Source organism: Caretta caretta, chromosome 3, assembly GCF_965140235.1.
Source record: "Caretta caretta isolate rCarCar2 chromosome 3, rCarCar1.hap1, whole genome shotgun sequence".
Taxonomy (NCBI): Eukaryota; Metazoa; Chordata; order Testudines; family Cheloniidae; genus Caretta; species Caretta caretta.
In genome coordinates this window covers 84708116-84726150 of record NC_134208.1, presented here as the reverse complement: position 1 = coordinate 84726150, position 18035 = coordinate 84708116, and the positions used below count along the sequence as shown (strand labels likewise).

The window sequence follows — 18035 nt, the reverse complement described above, 5'->3', positions numbered from 1 at the left end:
GCTGGGAGCTTGTCCTCCTCTTCCTGGCAATCCTAGTCAGGGGGAGGGGGTGTGGATAGGGGTCGGGGCAGTCAGGGGACAGGGAGCGGGGGTGGGGAGGGTGGATAGGAGGTGGAGTCCCAGGGGGGGCGGTTAGGGGCAGGGGGTCCCGGGAGGGGGCAGTCAGGGGACAAGGAGCAGGAGGATTGGATGGGTCGGAGGTTCTGAGGGGGGTAATCAGGGGGTGGGAAGTGGGAGGGGGTGGGGGCCAGGCTGTTTGCGGAGACACAGCCTTCCCTAACCGGCCCTCCATATCATTTCACAACCCCGATGTGGCCCTCAGGCCAAAAAGTTTGCTCACCCCTGATCTAGCCCAATATCCTGTCTTCCAACAGTGGCCAATGCCAGGTGTCCCACAGGGAATGAACAAAACCGGTAATCATCAAGTGATCCATCCCCTATCACCCAGTCCCAGCTTCTGGCAAACAGAGACTAGGGACATCATTCCTACCCATTCTGGCTAATAGCCATTGATGGGCCTATCCTCCATGAACTTATCTAGTTCTTTTTTGAACCCTGTTATAGTCTTGGTCTTCACAACATCCTCTGGCAAGAAGTTCAAGACTGGGTGTTGTGTGAAAAAATACTTCCTTTTGTTAGTTTTAACCCTGCTGCCTATTAATTTCATTTGGTGACCCCTAGTTCTTGTGTTATGAGGAGGAGTAAATGACACGTCCTTATTTACTTTCTCCACACCAATCTTGATTTTATAGACCTCTGTCATATCCTCCCCTTAACCATCTCTTTTCCAAGCTGAAAAGTCCAGTTTTATTATTCTCTCATCATATGGCAGCCGTTCCATACCCCTGATCATTTTTGTTGCGCTTTTCTGAACCTTTTCCAATTCCAATATATCTTTTTTGAGATGGGGCGACCAAATCTGCACAGTTTTCAAGATGTGGGTGTGCCATGGATTTCCTCCTCCTTGCAGTCGAGTCCGGGGGTCGCTGCTCTATTATCCGAACCTCTGCATTGTCCAAACCCCTTCCTTGTCCCCCAGCATGAGATACATAGGGGACAAGAAAGGGATTCAGTTAATGTAGAGATTTTTGATAAATGGGATTATACTGTACTAATGTTTTTCAATTATTATTTAATAAAATATATTTTACAGTATTAATTTAGCATAGCTTAACCTAAAAAACAATTCAGCCATTTTTAATGGTATTGTGGCATTGCAATGCGAGACATGGATTACATTTCTGGATCGTGTTTTTCATTTCCCAGAAGGTCTACAGAGTTTGTGGGCTTAGCCCCTGTAGTTGAAGTTAAATTCTCATGTCACTTTATAGCCAACTTTCCTCCTAACTAAAAGACGGTGTTGATGAGCAATGATGGGAGTCCTGTCCTGTTCTTCAGCCAGACAAGTGGTTGCTGCAACATGGGGCAGCAAGGGGGAGGTGTAAAATGAAAAAAATGGGAATGTCTTCAACCTCATGGACAGTACTCCATCACTGCCATTTCACCATATTCTCACTTCCCTGAATACAAATTAGGACCACGCTCCAATAAGCACTTATACATGTGCTTAACTTTACTACTTGTCTTGATGTGCTTAATTTTATTACTCATGGTAATAAAATTAAGCGTGTATGTGTTTGCAGAATTGGAGCCCAAATTTATATCAAAACAGTAAAATAGATTCAATATGAATAAATATATTAAAGATAGTCTAGTTGTATAATAATACCCACAGTCTGTTTCTACCCACCCCTGAATAATGGTAAAGCTCATTATATGCTCATCATGGCAAAATTTGCTTTCTTGATCTCAAGAATATTTGCATGCATACTTCCTGTACCTAAGCAGGAGCTTGTATCTTAACTACATTGTAATAATATCAGTTAATTCCCATTGCCCGGCTTCTTTTTTTAATGTATTTTTGCTTAATGAATAACAAAAACTTGTACTAACTCCCAGGTCTATAAACAGATTCTGATCACCAAAGGAAATCATTTCAATTCTCTCCTCACCCCTTTCATCACACACCATGAAAACCCTTTGCATACAGGTCTCACCTACGCGCTGATGAGTAGAAAGCCTTTGCAGTATTATCTTTCCATCCCCAGCTCTAGACCATTTACAATTCTGGGACTCACTTCATGAAGAGGGGCAGAAAGGTTAGGACTGAAGTAAGAGGTTTCTGCATGGTCTATCCTCACTGAACATCCAATGGGAACTCTGCTGAATATGTAACAGGGCCCTTGGCTGTACTACTGGGCAATGCTGTCAGGGCTGTCCTTAGGCATATGCAGCATACATGGCTGTGTAGGGCACCCGAAAATTTGGGGCACCCCTGGATGATAGAGTCCACCCTCCCACCTCTTCCTATCCCTGTTCTGACCCTTCCTACAGCCTGGTGACTCATCCTCCAGAGGGGATCTAGTAACTTAAAAGTGAAAAAGCCTTCCAGCCTGCCAGACCTATTAGTACAACACTGAAACTGTTAAAGAGTCATTCAAGAGTTTCTGAATTTACTGACAAAAACAGTTGTGCATTACTGTAATATTTACTCAGAACATGTTAGTCTACAGGACCTTAGTTTAAAATTTGCTTTTAAAATATTTCATTAGTGTGTTGCTGAAGATGATAAAATCAGATCTCTAAGAAATCCTTGAAGAGAGCCCTTAAAGGGACAACACCTCTTTCCTGCCAGATAGCTGGACAAACAAGTTTCCCTTTCTTTACTCCTGACTATTTGATGAACTAGTTTTAAGAGGACCCTCTAGCAAAATCATTACCTTAGTAAGATATAAAATCCTTTGTTATGCCTAAAATCTTTGGAAACATATTTTTTAAAGTTGGTGAAATTTCATAAACATGTCTATTGTTATGGAGATCACACAAAGTCAATTAGTGTTCCCTTTTTCTAAAAGCAATGAACATTGTTATGAACGCAGTAAACCTCTGACTGATTAATTTAAAATAATGCTTTGTTTCAGTGAGTTAAATATGTAGTAATCTACAATGATTACTTTATGAAGGTTTCAGAGTACATTTAAAATATAAAATCAGCTTAGAAATACTGATTAAGAAAATGTAAAACAAAGAAGAGCTGCATCATATATTCCATTATATTTAATGTTGTATTCAGCAGGACAGCTGACTTGCCCTTACTACAAAGTTTTTGCAAATAAATCTCTGACAGACTTCAGGGTATATCAGAAAACCTGTGACTGACATTTTTTATTCCCAAGTTTAGTGCTTTTAATTAGGTACCTTCTGCATGTCCTGTCTTCATGTTCTGGCGTGCAGTGGAAAACATGCTGCATTTTCTTGAGAAAGAAATTGCAGAAGAGTGGTTTTTTCAAATGTCATTTGCTTCATTTGGGTTCAGGGATTTGGCTGGAAGGGAGTGATCAGGGAGGGGGAGGGAGACAGTGGGGGAGAGGGTGGGGCCTGGGCAGAGTGGGGAAGGGGTCTGGGGCAGAGAAGGGGTGGAGTATGGGCGGGGTCACAGGTGGGCTGGGGAGCTAGCCTCCCCAAGCGGCAGCTTCACCCACCACCCATGACAGCCGGTAAGAGCGGGTTGGCTCCCGCACACTCAGTGCACACTGCAATCTCCTTAGACAGGGGACATATTCACGGAGCCAAATGCGTCAGCGCCACACATTCTCCGTGAGGGGGCAGGTACTGGGCTCTCTGCAGGGAACTGTGACTCTCCACCACCATGAGGCAGGCCGGGCGACTTGGTATTCTTTGCTGCCTCGGGCATAGGGGCACCAGTTTAATAATACTGCGTAGGGCCCCATAAATCCTAAGGACGGCCCTGAATGCTGTGTATAGTGGCAATATATAAATACCAAGTTATAATTTTCAAACACATCAAGGATCTTTTCAGATCACAAAAACAATATTAAATGTTAATTTATTCAAGATAATTTTTTTCTTTAGTCAGTGATAGCCCGGCTTCAATCCATGGGCCTTCGAAATGGAGCTCTTATAAGCAGACTTCAAAACCCAGAAGAAGAGCTCTCAGAGGGGATGGAAACTGTAAGTGTGATATTTGCATTTCTAGAAATTTGCCTACAGTAATTACAGTATTTGTGCATTATCCTTTATATTATGTACTTTTGCTATGATAACTTTGTTTTAAACACCCTGCTTTATCATCAAAGATTATAAATTCAAGCACTGGGGACATCTACAGTGTGCTAATGTGGCAAATAAGTGGATTTAAAAAAATGAGTTTCACACCTACCCATGTACAGATCAGAAATTTAGTAAATATTCTTAGATAAAACAAGTATGGGAAGCGTATGCCTTTAATCGTAAAAAGTATTGGATCTGATTAAGAAGGCTTTGGACTGGACCTATTTTAAACCTAGAGAAAATCCTTCATAAAAACAGATTTGTTGAAAGAAAATGTTGGTCAAAGAATAAAAATCCCATCAGCAGGCTGGTTTCATACCATTTCCATTTTCCCCTGGAGCCTTTGTGACATACCTGATAAAAAACAAAAATAAAAACTCCCTGTGCTCAGTTCCTAAAAACAGACACATTTTACTTTCCACAATAAAGTAGAAATAAGGTAGATTAGTGTTGACCTCTTCTATCTTCACCATTGTGTGTCATTTCTGTAGGGAGGTCTCCTGAAAAAGATAAGTCTTGTGTGTCCCTGCTATGTACAACTGAGAACATAGATGTCTTACAGACAGACAAATCTTAGGACTCATCAGTAGGACATCCTTTGACATCCTTTATACTAATAAGCATGCACAGTGATCTTTCCTGTTGTATCACCAAATCATCAAAGATTTGAAAAGTTGCCAGTGAGACCTTCCTAACTACAGTTACTTTTACAGAAAAAAAATACATTTTCACAGAATACATCTTTAATAGATCCTGTGACTGGTCAATGAGTAAGGTTCCTGTGTATTGAGAAAGACAAAGTAATTTTGGTAATGGATATGTTTCCCATCCTCTGTTTGATAGGTCTTGCAAATAGTTCTGTCAAATGATTAATATATCATAATTGGCATTTCCATTCCATAAACCTAAAACTGAGGTGTTTGCATCTCCTCAGCTTTTGGTCTCCTCTTTGCCCCTCCAATACAAATCTCCTTCGCTAGGGATTACTTGTACTGCCCAATGTATTTAAGACTTTCTCCCAATCTCCTATGACTCACTTTCTCTCTTTAAATTAGCATTTTAAACTTTCCTTTAGTTTATTATTGAGTCTTTTAGTAATACCAGCTCTGAAGATATAATGTAAGTTATTAGTGCTTGATGCTCTTTTAAAAATGTATATATTCATTTTTACTACAAATCATTTTTTTTTAAAAAAACAGGGTTATTTTCAAAAATGAAATATCTCAGATAGTTATTCCTTACAGTGGAGTACTGCTAGTCTGAAAAAAACTTAATTCACATTCACAATTCACATTCATATTTTGGTTTTAAAATAGCTACTAAGCACAATGCAACAATTCTTTAAAAGGGTATACTTACTTTCTTAGAAAATATTTCAAAATGATAAACCACAAAAAATGGGGCATATACAAAATATAGGGGAAAAGGTACATATACTTTTATTGTTGTTCTAATTAACAGGATGAACTTTTCCGGACTCTTTCATCCCTCAAAATAATAGCACCTAGATACCGATGGTGTAGAAGCAGGTGGGGTCGAGCATGTCCTGTAGCTTTAAAAGAGGGTAACATTGTAATGGGGCTTCCAGATTTAGCTGTCAGGTAAGCAGAATTTGGTATGATTTGGGTGTTTAGATCTATGTTTTAAGATTAACCATGTATATTTTTCAATTTTTTTAAAGTTTTCTAGGTAAAATGTATTTATTTTCATCTCAAGAAGCATTGAGAGCTTTTATGTTGAATCCACGTCCCTATCTGCTACCACCTATGCCACTTCCTCCTTGTAAAGTATTAGTATTTGGACCTCCATTATCTGGAAAAACAACTCTTTGTAACTGGATTGCAAATAAATATAAAGGAAAGGTGGGTATATATAAATATTTTCAGTAACTTGTAGGGTTAGACTTCCAGATTTTAGAATGTTATTTGAATAGTAGTAAGGATGTTAGATGTAAGATACCATACATATGCTCTTCACTTCTGTTTAAATGTAGTACATATTGTTCAGATTGTCTTTAGTCACAGCAGTTTGATATGAATACTATCGATATGTCTGATCTCAAACAGTGATACATGCCACCCACTCATTCCACTAAGGCTATGTCCATACCGCATAGTAGACCAATATTCGTGTACCTGCGCATGCAAACCCGTGCTTTCCAAGCTCATCTTCAAGCATGTACTTTGCATTGATACACACACCTCATATCTGCCCTTTATCTAGGCCAGCATATCTATATTGTGGTACACTGAAGGGTATGATGCTGTACCTTCTGGGGGGTATAGCCTTGGGTTCTTAGCACCCTTGCTAGGTGTAGTGACTCTAGAGCTTGGTTTATATTGTATTGTGGGAGAACTTGTTTATCCATTCTGCAATACTTGACCCGAAGTGCTCTGAGCCCACAAACACATCCAGCTAAGCTATTTTGGGTCTGCACACTCCCTGCTATGAGTCAGGTCAGTAGGCATGTCTGGCCTGGGCATCACCAGAACTCCATGCTCTGGAACCATCCCACCGTCTTCAAGCATAACCCAATCTGGGAACCATGGTACCTCTCTGCATTTCCAGTTGCTTCTACAGTTGCAGGAGTTGGGGCAGGTGCAGCATATCCCCCCACAACTAGCAATGATGGACTGTGGGGCTGCTGCCAACTTTATAGTTGCTAAAGGAGCCAAAACCCTGCAGATCTCCCTCCTGCCGAAACCTGCACCAGACCTGATGGAGATGATTGATGGGTCACCACTATTGTTGGGACCAGTGACTCAGGAGACCATCCCCTTAAAGGCCATAGCAGAAGGGCACCAAGAAACAATCTGCTTCAGCGTGATCTGCTCCCCATTCTTCCTGAAAATTCTCAGCATTCCTTGGTTGGAATAGCACAATCCAGTATCTCCTGGTATTGGAGGAACATTAGTTTTTCTTCTGAATAGTGTCAGAAAGTGTGCCTCCAACAAAGCAAGCAACCCCCAAGTGACCTTCGCCCAGGGCCCCAGGATGGGAGGAGACCCTCAGAAGCAGAACTCCAGGGGCTAGCCAGGCAGGAGTGGCTCCAGACCAGAACCTCTGCCCCCCCTGACAAGAACTGCCACAACTCAGACAGCATGCCATGACCAGACAGTGGCCCCAGAAACTAAATACATCCACCACTGCAAATAGGACTGATTAATCCAGGCAGCACAGGAGACTACAACTGTGCCAGGAGGGCACTCTGGCATAGCCAGCTTATTAACAGAACTGTACATGCAAAAAAAAAAAAAGAATCTGTGCTTCGGAAGGCTAATACCCCAAACCTCTTTCAAACAAGAACTGTGTTTCTAGTAAAAAGTTAATGCTTGCTGCTTGTTTATTTTTTTTTCCAGTCCCGGAGTCCATCTTACATCCCAAGTGGTGTCAGGCTGAGGTGGTTCAGAAAAATGGTTTGGCTACTGGCCTCAGCACAATCAAAATCCACACACACACCCAGCATGTAATGACAGTTATATTGGGCATAATTTGGAAATCCCTCCCATTCTTAACAGCAATAACACTAAGAATGGTGACTGCTACCTACCAGGTTCTGGCTCCAGGGCTTATTGTGCTGTTTCTTCCTCTGCAGACTGCTCCCCAGGGTCATCCCCAAACAGGTCCTCCAACTATTGACCCAGGATATCTAATCCTCCTGTGTAGCCTGATCTGAGCCAGGCAGCAGCACTGTGGTCTGTTCTGTGCAACTCCGGGCTCTCTTCCAGTAGTGTCCCTTGTCTTTGCTTCCTTTTTTCCTGGGGTTATAAGCATGCCATCCCTGCTCAGCAGACTGTCATGCAGGACTGTAGACTGTGCTATGTGTGGTTCCCAACAACTGGTCAAATTCCTTGTACTAGGGCAGTGGTTCTCAACTGTGGTCCACAGTTTGTTCAGGGAAAGCCCCTGGCGCCGGGACAGTTTGTTTACCTGCCGCGTCTGCAGGTTCGGCCAATCGTGGCTCCCACTGGCCGCGGTTCACCACTCCAGGCCAATGGGGGCTGCGGGAAGGGCAGCTAGCACATCCCTTGGCCCGCACCACTTCCTGCACCACCCATTGGCTTGGAGCGGCGAACTGCAGCCAGTGGGAGCCGCGATCGGCGGAACCTGCGGACGTGGCAGGTAAACAAACCGGCCCGGTGCACCAGGGGCTTTCCCTGAACAAACGGTGGACCACAGTTGAGAACTGCTGTACTAGGGGCAGCAAGCTGAGTTGTTCTCTGACATACCATTCCCATCCTTCACTTTGCAATAGGCAGTCCTTTGGTACTTACTCTGTTCCCAGCCCTGACTACCAGTCTGGTGGATCCCCCGTACCACCAGCTGCTTTACTGTGGCTTCATAAACATGCAGGTTTCTTGTACTCCTGCAAAAGTAATGGATCTTGCTCCCCTCACACCACATCTTGGCCAGTATTTTGGCGTGTTCTTCTGGCCAGTTAGTGTGCTGGGTGGTGGGCAACAAGCAAGGCATAACTGTGTTAACAATCGAACAGTCAGCATGGAAAGGGAAGAGTTAAATGCCCAGGAGCTGTATTTGAACCAGGAGGTTGCTTCCAGTTCAAGGGAATCACATGGGAAGTTGGAGGAGAGAATTGTGGGATAGCATTGGCAGATTGAACACAAGCCTTAGAACATGGGCTTCTGCTACTGCTATCTTCACTGCTAAATGGGTGGGCTTAGACACATGCTACAGCAGAAAACGGGCTCATACTTATACCCCTGGGTGAGCCAGCCCACCCGCCCGTGTTGTGAGAGGATACTGGCATGTGTTAGATGGCTTTGTGTATGGACCATAGAGGGGTTGAGCTTAAACATAGTCAGAACTCTGGTTTACTATGCAGTGTAATATACCTTAATACTGTCAGACAGCAATTTATTTTTACTAGTATAATATCTTTCCTTATGTTAACTGTATAAATGTTGTGACTTTATGAGCTTAGACAGCCCTTATTGGAGGATATAGAGAAAATTGAAACAAAATTTAATCTTGTATCTTGAATATACAAAGCCAGAGTTTGAGAGGTGCTAAGTATCCACAGCTTCCATTGATTTTAATGGTTAGAGGGTTTTTAGCAGGCACTCAGCACATTGCAGGGGTTGGATTACACTTCTCTCCCCCTACATCTCTTCTTCAGAGAGATGCTGAGACCATTTAATTAGATTTATGTTCTTAGTGGTTCATTAGTGTATACATTCAAAATGTATGGATTTGTGGAAAAAAATGCAGTAACTTTGTGAAATCTAGTTACAGGAAAGTAACCTATTTTGAAGGTTACAATTATGGTACTCCTAAGTTTTCCCTTATGGGGAACATGTCAGTTATTTACATTAATTGTGTGAGGAGTCTGTGTCTTATCTTTTGCACATAAGAGAAGAAAAATTCATAACAACTTGAAAATTACTCACTGCACAAACAAACAATGAGACAAATGCCGCTTTCACTGAAATCTGTGCAGTTTTTCCAAATTTACACTATTGTAACTGATCGCAGAATTGGGTTATCTGTGCCTGAATCTATGCATATGTTTACCTATGTATCACATTTTATTAAGATTTCATTATTCAGATTTATTTTTATGTTTTCAAATACTTTCTTTAGGTTCTTGATATGGACAAACTTATTCAACCATGTATGGAAAAAGCAAAGGAAAAAATCATTGAGCAAGCTCGTATTGCTGCGATAGATGTTGCTATTACAAAAGTGAAAAATAAGCTGGAAGTAGAAAAAATGTTAAAAGAGCAAGGTGAATAAGGTGTTTCCCAGCTTTTTGGGCTGTCTTGTTTGCTTTTAGGTTAGTTAAATAAAACAGCTACTATTTGGGAATGTTTTAAACTCCCTATCAGCACATATAAATGGTATCATGGTTATAGAGTTGTAAATTTGTTCTGGAAAGTAATTACACAAAGCATGGGATTTCTCTTTGGGCTTGACTGTTTTACCCAGCCATGTCTACTCTATGGTTATGCTATGTAGTATTAAGCTGTGTTCTTTTCCACAATTTTATTTTCAAGCCAGAATCTTTTCCAGAAAAACTGTAATTAGAATATTAAGGAAGTCATATGTTAAATATTAACTAAATGTGTATATACATTGGGGATTAAATGAGGGAAATGGCAAAGTGGAACACTGAATATAAATGTTCTAGAGTTGTGGGTGGTTGTTATACACTAAGGAGCTTCAAAATATTGTTCTGACTAAAGCTGGTCAAGAATTTTCCATCAGAATGATTTTCCAGCACAAAATTGTTTCTACAAAATCAAAATTTTAGAGGTGAAAATTTCAGTTTTGCTAGAAATTTTTGCTATTCCATTAAAAAATTATTCCCAGTTCCATGTTTCCTCCACTCCTTACAGCTCGCTTAGCAGGCTGCTGGGATCACGGGTTACAGGGCCCCTGGCTCGAGGGCTGTCCACCTGGGGGACTGCCTTAGAGCTGGGGTTACCAAGCTCACCAACTGTAGGGCTGGTGTACTACAGATGGAACAAGTCAATCCAGATACTGACTGACAACATAGCATCCATGTTCTATATCAATTGCCAAGGAGGAGCTTGTTCCCACTCACTATGCACTGAAGCCATGAAACTATGGAACTGGTGCGTACTCTACAACGTTACCATCTCGGCATCCTACCTCCCCAGGTGCCAGAACACACTAAGCAGACATTTCTCCCAGGAGCACAAATGGGAAATAAAGATAATACTCCAGTCAGTATTCCAGAAATGGGGCTTTCCCTCTAGACCTGTTTGCATCATCAATAAAGCACAAGTGCCCACTCTTCTGCTCCAGGGCAGGACTGGGACCCCAGTTACTGGGGGATGCCTTCCTTATCACCCGGGATGCGTCAATCATGTACACATTCCCACCGATACCATTAATCTCACAAGTAATTCATAAGATACAGACTGACAGGGCCCATATCATACTGATTAGTTCCAACGTGGCCCGGACAAACAGGGTAATCTTACCTGATGCGCATAGTGGTCTGTGCTCCACGAACTCTTCCCCTGTGGGTGGATCTCCTCTCACAGAACAAAGGCAGGATACTCCTCCCAAATCCAGAGAAACTTCATTTCAAAGTGTGACTCCTATGTGGTTCCAATACTACAAATTAGTCTGCTCAGAATGAGTGAAACGTTATTTAATAACAGGAGATCCACAACTCACAATACTTATCTCCAAAAATGGAAGAGATTCTTACTATGGTGCCAACCAAAACAGTTGACTGCAGTCACAGCGCCACTCCCATTGATACTGGACTACGTACTGGAACTGAAGGAATCAGACTTATCCATAAGCTCAATTAAAGTACGCCTAGTGGCTATTACAGCCTTTCACCGTACATGTGAGGGAACCTACCTATTTGCACACCCAGTCACTAAACACTTCCTCACTGGCATACGGAACATTTACCCAGAAGTCTGACAACCTACACCCACATGGGATTTAAACCTTGTCCTTATGCCTCACCAGAGCCCCTTTTGAAGCCTTGGCAAACTGCTCACTCCTTCGTCTATCCATGAAAATTGCATTTTTGGTCACGATCACCTCAGCTATGAGTGAGTGAAAATGGGGCACTAATGGCTAACCTCCCCCCCCCCATGTCATATTCTTTAAGGACAAGATCACATTGAGACCACACCCAAAATTTTTACCTAAAATATCAACATCCTTTCATATAAATCAACCGATGCACTTCCTCACATTTTACCCCAAACCACATGGAAACTCACAAGAGGCCATTCTACATACACTAGACATCAGGCAAGCCATAGCATTCTACTTAGACAGAACCAAGCCCTTTTGGAAATCTCCAAGGCTGTTTATTTCCACAACAGAACGCTCCAAAGGATGCACAATATCTACCCAGAGACTATCCAAATGGATCTCTACGTGTATCCAACTTTGCTATCGACTGCATAACACAAAACCCCCACACAATACCACTCCACACATTCCATAGCAATGTCTATAGTCTTCTTGAACAATGTACTTCTAATTGACATATGCAGGGCAGCTACCTGGGCTTCTGTGCATACCTTCGCAAATCACTATGCCATCACTCAAAGTTCTATGTCAGATGCTATAATAGGTCTTACTGTGCTCTCTGCAACAACACACGCAAATCTGAAGCCTCTTCCCTCCATAGTGGGACGCTGCTCTACAATCACCTGAAGTGGAGCACTCACAGGGACATCACTTGTAGAAGAAGAGAGGGTTACTCACCTTGTGCGGTAACTGAGGTTCTTTGAGATATGTATTCCACTAGCCACCTTTCTCTCCTCCACTTCGGAGTTCGCTAAAAGAGCTCTGCGGTAAAGAAGGAACTTAAGGGGGCAGGTCATGCACGCGCTAGATGGAGTGCCAATGGCACCACAAGATGACTACTATGCACGCGTGCCCAAACCAAGCACTGCTACCGAAAATCTCCGACCTATGACACAGGGACACAGCGACACCTGCAGTGGAGCACCCACAGGGACACTCATCTCAAAGAACCTCAATTACTGCACAAGATGAGTAACCCTCTCTTCTTTTTAGGAGTACATTAAGTAACCAATGAAAACATCCATTCAAATTTGGATGAACTTTCCTGAAGGTTTTGAGATATCAACCCACTAATGAGGATGTCCTATATCCTTCCATCATCTTCTGCCTCACTCTCCTCTCCATTTTTTAATGATTTTGTGCACTGAATGAAGCTAAAGAATGTCAGTGTGAAGTGTGTTTCTACAAACTTTCTACATGGAACTCACATTGACTGACTAGAACAAGGATAGCTGAGTCACCTACCACTTCTGACCACTACAAAAAACGTTAACCTCCATGGTTAGAACATGGATCATGCTGATTCTGTTAACCACCAACCTGTACTAAACAGTATGAAATGCTAACTAGGGTAACTGTTAGCCACTGCCCTGTGCTTTTAAATAAGTCCCAATGATGAACTAGTTTGATAGTTAATAGGTATTAAACAATTGGTTTTCACACAGATATCAGTCCCCTCTTGCTTTATCTCCCTATGCCCATCACAGCTGAGAACACAAGGCTCACACCTCCAGTATGATCCCAAACCTCCAATTCTGCAGCTCTTGACAGCTTTACTCTACTTTTTTGGCCATCATGCACATGGGGATCAGAAAAGCAAAGCTGTCATAGCACAGCACACAAAGAAAGGTCTTCAGAACAGGGTACAAAGGGCACCCTCTTCTTGTCAGATCACAGTGTCAAGAAAATTGAGGAGGGAAAATGATGTCTCTATACAAGAGAGTTGAGGGGATGATGGAGGTGGCTGGTGGTATTTCTAACTTCATGGAGGAGACCAGTGGTTGCAGGTGTTGTGTTTTTCCTCTTTTGCTGTTGTCCAAGCCCCTGCTGCTCGTGTTCTTGGCTTCATAGAGGCTACCAGCATGCTGAGTTGTAGGAAGGAAGCCAGCAGTTGCATCATATTTCTTGGACATTCTGTGTTCCAAAAAAAACAAAACGATAAGTTTGACAATATTTAGAATCCTTGCACTCTATCAAGATTATTGAGACTCTCACGTCAAGTGTGCTGTATAATGTTTTTAAATGCTTTTTCTGTTTTTGTTTTTTAACTTTTTCAGGTACGGTATTTTGCTTCTGTTTTTATTTAGGACAAATAGTTACTGAAATTAGGGTCAAAGAAGTAATTTCAAAGAAATGTGTTTTTGTCTTATGCTTCTGTAAATGCTTCTGACTTCTGTAAATGTAATGATATTTCACAGCTGCAATAGATGCCCAAGAAACTGGTAGTTACAAAGAAACAGATGAATATGAAGAAAGTGAGACCACTATGCCTGAGGAAGAAAGAAGCGTGGAAGATCAGAGTAGAGTTACAAGATCTGACACCAGCAAAGGTAAAAGAAATGTTTATCTATTTTGTCCCACAACCAATATGTGCTATCAAAGTGCCTTATATTCAAAAAAGAAAATATATTTCTTTCCCTTTCTCCTTTTCTCGTCTCCATTGTCAGAATATTTTAAATCTCCTTCTTTGTTGTTCTGCGGAAAAGCTAAACTGAAAATGGGAGTTTTGCAGTCTGTTCTGAAAGCAGTGAGGAGGTTAGGTACTCTTGATACTAATGCTACATTTCTCCATGTGCAAAAAAATCCCATTGACTTTGATAAGAGTTAGGCATGCATTTTGGTGAAAAGTCTGGAGTTTCCATACACTTTTTTTTTCTACAGCATAAGAGGTTTTCATAGGTGGCTAAGAAAAAAAGTACTAAGGGCTATGGTGCATACACTGGCAATACTTCAAATGACTTTATTTTGTTTATACATATGCAACTCTTATGCTTCCAGAAGGCACACATCTGATTCATCCTTCCTTACAATCTCCGCATGTCCATGCCAGTTTCAGACTTCCTTCACATTCAACTCACAGCCTTCACAATCCAGCTTAGTTTTCTTTCATAACTGACCAATCCCTCCACACCATATACTCCTTCTCAACTCACGCACGCTGAGTACCCAGCTCTATCTCTTTCATATCTTCTCCACATACTCAATTCACACACCTGCATAACCCTCCACAACCAATCCAGCTACAATACTTTGCCATTGACTTTATCTAAATTTTTATATTTTGTAATGGATTTAGGATATGGGGTATTAGGAAGGAATGGGTAGGGAATGACTTGGGTGTAAGGGATGTGAGCTGTGAAGGAATGGAAGTTGGAGCTGTGTAAACACGAGTTATGTAAAAACATTCTAAAGGTATAATTAACTAAATTATACATAAACAAATGAATTAGTGTTGCACTGTTAATAGGTATTAATATTTATGTTCACACAGAAAAGACTGACAATTCTTCAGAACAAGAAGGTGAATCATCAGGTAATACTGATTAATACACTCTAACCCATAAGTGTCTGAAATATAATTCAGGTAAATATATACCATGCATGTAATTGATATAAACTTTGGGGCCAATTCTGCAGTCCTTAGTCTCTGCCTGACACTATTTGCATGTGTTGTAAGACATGCAAGCAATTTTATATGCGATATATATGATTAAATGGTGGGAGCTTTATCTAATATAATTACTCGGGGTCCATTTCAGCAACCCTCCATTATGTCGAGTAAGGATGGTGGAACCAGTCAGGCCCTCAGTGGTACATAGAACATCTCAGAATTTACGGATATATTAACATATTAAAATTATTGAAGATGGAAATTAATGTATGTACTATAGATGGAATGCATAGAAACAGCTAGAATTTGGGAGGGATTGCACATGTCCATTCCACTGTACATATGCGCAAGTCTCATGCACAGTTGTCGGAGACTTTTCCCTCAGCTGTACCCATTGGGCCTATGTTGCCTCATGCCACTGCACACAGGTATAAAGGGTCACGCTGCCCCCAATTCTCCTCTGTTCCTTCCTACTGCTAGCGATGGTGGTGGTGGTTGTTTTTGGAGCTGTGATCTTTGTATCTACTTATCTTCCCTTTGTTAGTGCATATAATACCTGTAGTGTAAGTTTTTAGTATTGTATAGGATATCTGTAAATAGTTATAAGAATAAGTTTAGATTAGTATTTTTTAGTGTAGGTTACCAGTGCCTAGTTGGGTACCCAATTTGGTACCAAAGTAATGCCCTGTTCTCCTGGCTTCAAGGCCTGTTGTTCATGTAACAGATCTATGCCAGTGAATAACTCACACCTCAGCTGACTTAAGTGTTTGTTTGGGAGAGGCTCATTTAAGTGACAAATGTCACATTTGTAGAGGTTTCAAATACTAATCGAAAATGGACAGGGCTGCCTGACTTGACTACCTGCTTAGGAAGTCTATGCTTCATCCACTGTCGTAACTTTCCCACTCTGTATGGGTGCCAAGAACATCCAAGTCAGTCAGGAGTGCTAGACTTGATCTGACGGAGTCCACAGGCAGATCCACATCACTGGTGCCTAAGAAGAGACTGCATAAGTCTCTTAAAGACTCAGTACTGGGGTCTTCCAAGTCTACTACAAAGGCTCTGAGTGGACACATGGACTCAGAAAGGTGCTCAAAGAAGTCGCACTCCCAGGAGCAGTCTATAAACCAGGAGGGATTGCTGAATCCAGAACCAGAAAGGGTGCACTGAGAACAATCTCTGAATGACTAGCACACCTTTCGGTAGTGCAGACACAGGACCCCTTTTCTGTGCTGTCAACGCCTGAGGTTTTTGAGATAGTCAGGGAGATCCATAACCCATCAGTGCCGTCTTCTCCTGGGATTCAGGAACCTTGCACGGTACTGGTATTGGAACTACACACTTCTACAGTCCCAACTTCAGCCCCAGAGCACTGTTGTGTACTGACCACTTCTTCTCTCATGGCACCTCTGAATAGGATTCCATCTAGAGGCATGCCAGCAATGATATTACCAGTATCTCCTTCTCCAGAATCAGAACTTGGCTCTCTGGTACTAATGGGGTCAGTTCCCCCATGGTGTGTGGAAGGGGCTCCTCATCAGACTCTGAAGCGGAATCTTTTGTGACCCAAGCATGCCCAGTAGCCCCAGTAGGGTGCCTGCCTGCCGTGGTACCAATCACAGCCTCAGCATTCTAAGAGCCAGTGGGCTCACATAGCTGAGTCCTACCTCAATACCAATGGCCCTGTTGGACCCCTAGGGTCTTCCCTCCAGATTAGCGAGCCTCTCTGCTCCCTTCCCACCTCTATACATCAGCTAGGCACAGGAGCATCTGCAGGATGGTCATCATCTTCTCTCCCCTGGTACTAAGATCAGTATCATGCAGATGGAAACATGTGCTCAGTACTCTTCTGTAGAGGAATTGGAGGAGGGACCTCTCAACACACTTAGCCTCTTCTTCTTCATCACCTGATGAAGGAGTAGTGAATGAGTCTACCTCTCCCCCTCCTGATGATTTCAGAGCTCATCCAGGTTTGTTGAGGAGGATGGCTGCAGCTCTGGATATCCAAACAAAAGAGGTACAGGAAAGGTCACACAAGCTCATGGACATTTTTGCCTCTGAAGGCCCCTCTAGGGTAGCTCACCCTATTGATGAGATTATCCTGCAGTCTCTCAGGATTTTATAGCAGACCCCAACTTCTCTGCCTCCAGTTGCTAAAAGGGTGTAGAAGAGCTATTATGTCGCTTTTCAGGGATTTGAACATTTCTACAACCACCCTCCTCAGGCTTCCTGTTGATTGCTGCTGCCAGTGAAAAAGAGAGTCAGGGACTCTAGGCTTCTTACTCCAAAGGGAAAGGAAGCAAACAAGCTAGGCCTTTTTGGGAGGAAACTTTTTATTCCACAGGATTAGGATTGCAAACTAGCAAGCTCTGCTCGGTCACTACAATTTCAGCGTATGAGGTAATATCCTGAAGTTCAAAGACAAGCATCATGGTGAGACAAAGCAGGAGTTCTTTGTAATAGTGGAGGAGGACAAATTATCTGCCTGGACAACATTGCAGGCAAACCTGGATGAGGCAGACTGCATCTCGAGCTACGGCTTTCTCCGTCACTATGCAGTGTTCATTTTGGCAGCAGTCATCAGCCAGCCTGAATAATCAATTCAGTACTTTCCTTTTGAAGGTCCCTCACTGTTTTCCAATAAAACAGAAGAGAGGCTTCATAGTCTTAAGGATTCAAGGGCAACCCTTAAGTCTCTGGAGATCCATAAACTAGTAGCAAAAAGAAAGCCCACAGCATTCCCAACAGCTTCAGACCTTCTGTAAGGTCCTTTCCAAAACAATGTAATATTGAGCCATTAAGAAGGCGCTCTTGTCCTAATAGTACCCACCATCGCCAGATAAAGAAACAGATCTTAAGATGGTTAAAGAAAACTGTGTTTGATAGCATTCTGTCTGGCAAGGAATCACTTATCAACAGTTGCGCTTGTGAAATCTATACTTTATTATTTTGCCTTTATGGTCTC

The 18035-nt window shown here is 42.2% G+C and overlaps 1 protein-coding gene across 6 annotated transcripts in view; it reads left to right on the top strand.

The window, feature by feature from the left end:
• The window catches only part of AK9 (adenylate kinase 9), a 241372-nt gene that overhangs the window by 59950 nt on the left and 163387 nt on the right, over positions 1-18035 (top strand). For all 6 annotated transcript variants that reach the window (XR_012667633.1, XM_048844821.2, XM_075126637.1 and 3 more), the window contains 6 exons: positions 3934-4032; positions 5593-5732; positions 5813-5993; positions 9733-9877; positions 13878-14009; positions 14951-14992. Coding sequence is in view for 5 of the 6 variants with exons in the window: in XM_048844821.2 (XP_048700778.2) it covers positions 3934-4032; positions 5593-5732; positions 5813-5993; positions 9733-9877; positions 13878-14009; positions 14951-14992 (739 nt within the window). In the remaining variant the exon portion in view is untranslated. The remainder of the gene's footprint in view (positions 1-3933; positions 4033-5592; positions 5733-5812; positions 5994-9732; positions 9878-13877; positions 14010-14950; positions 14993-18035) is intronic.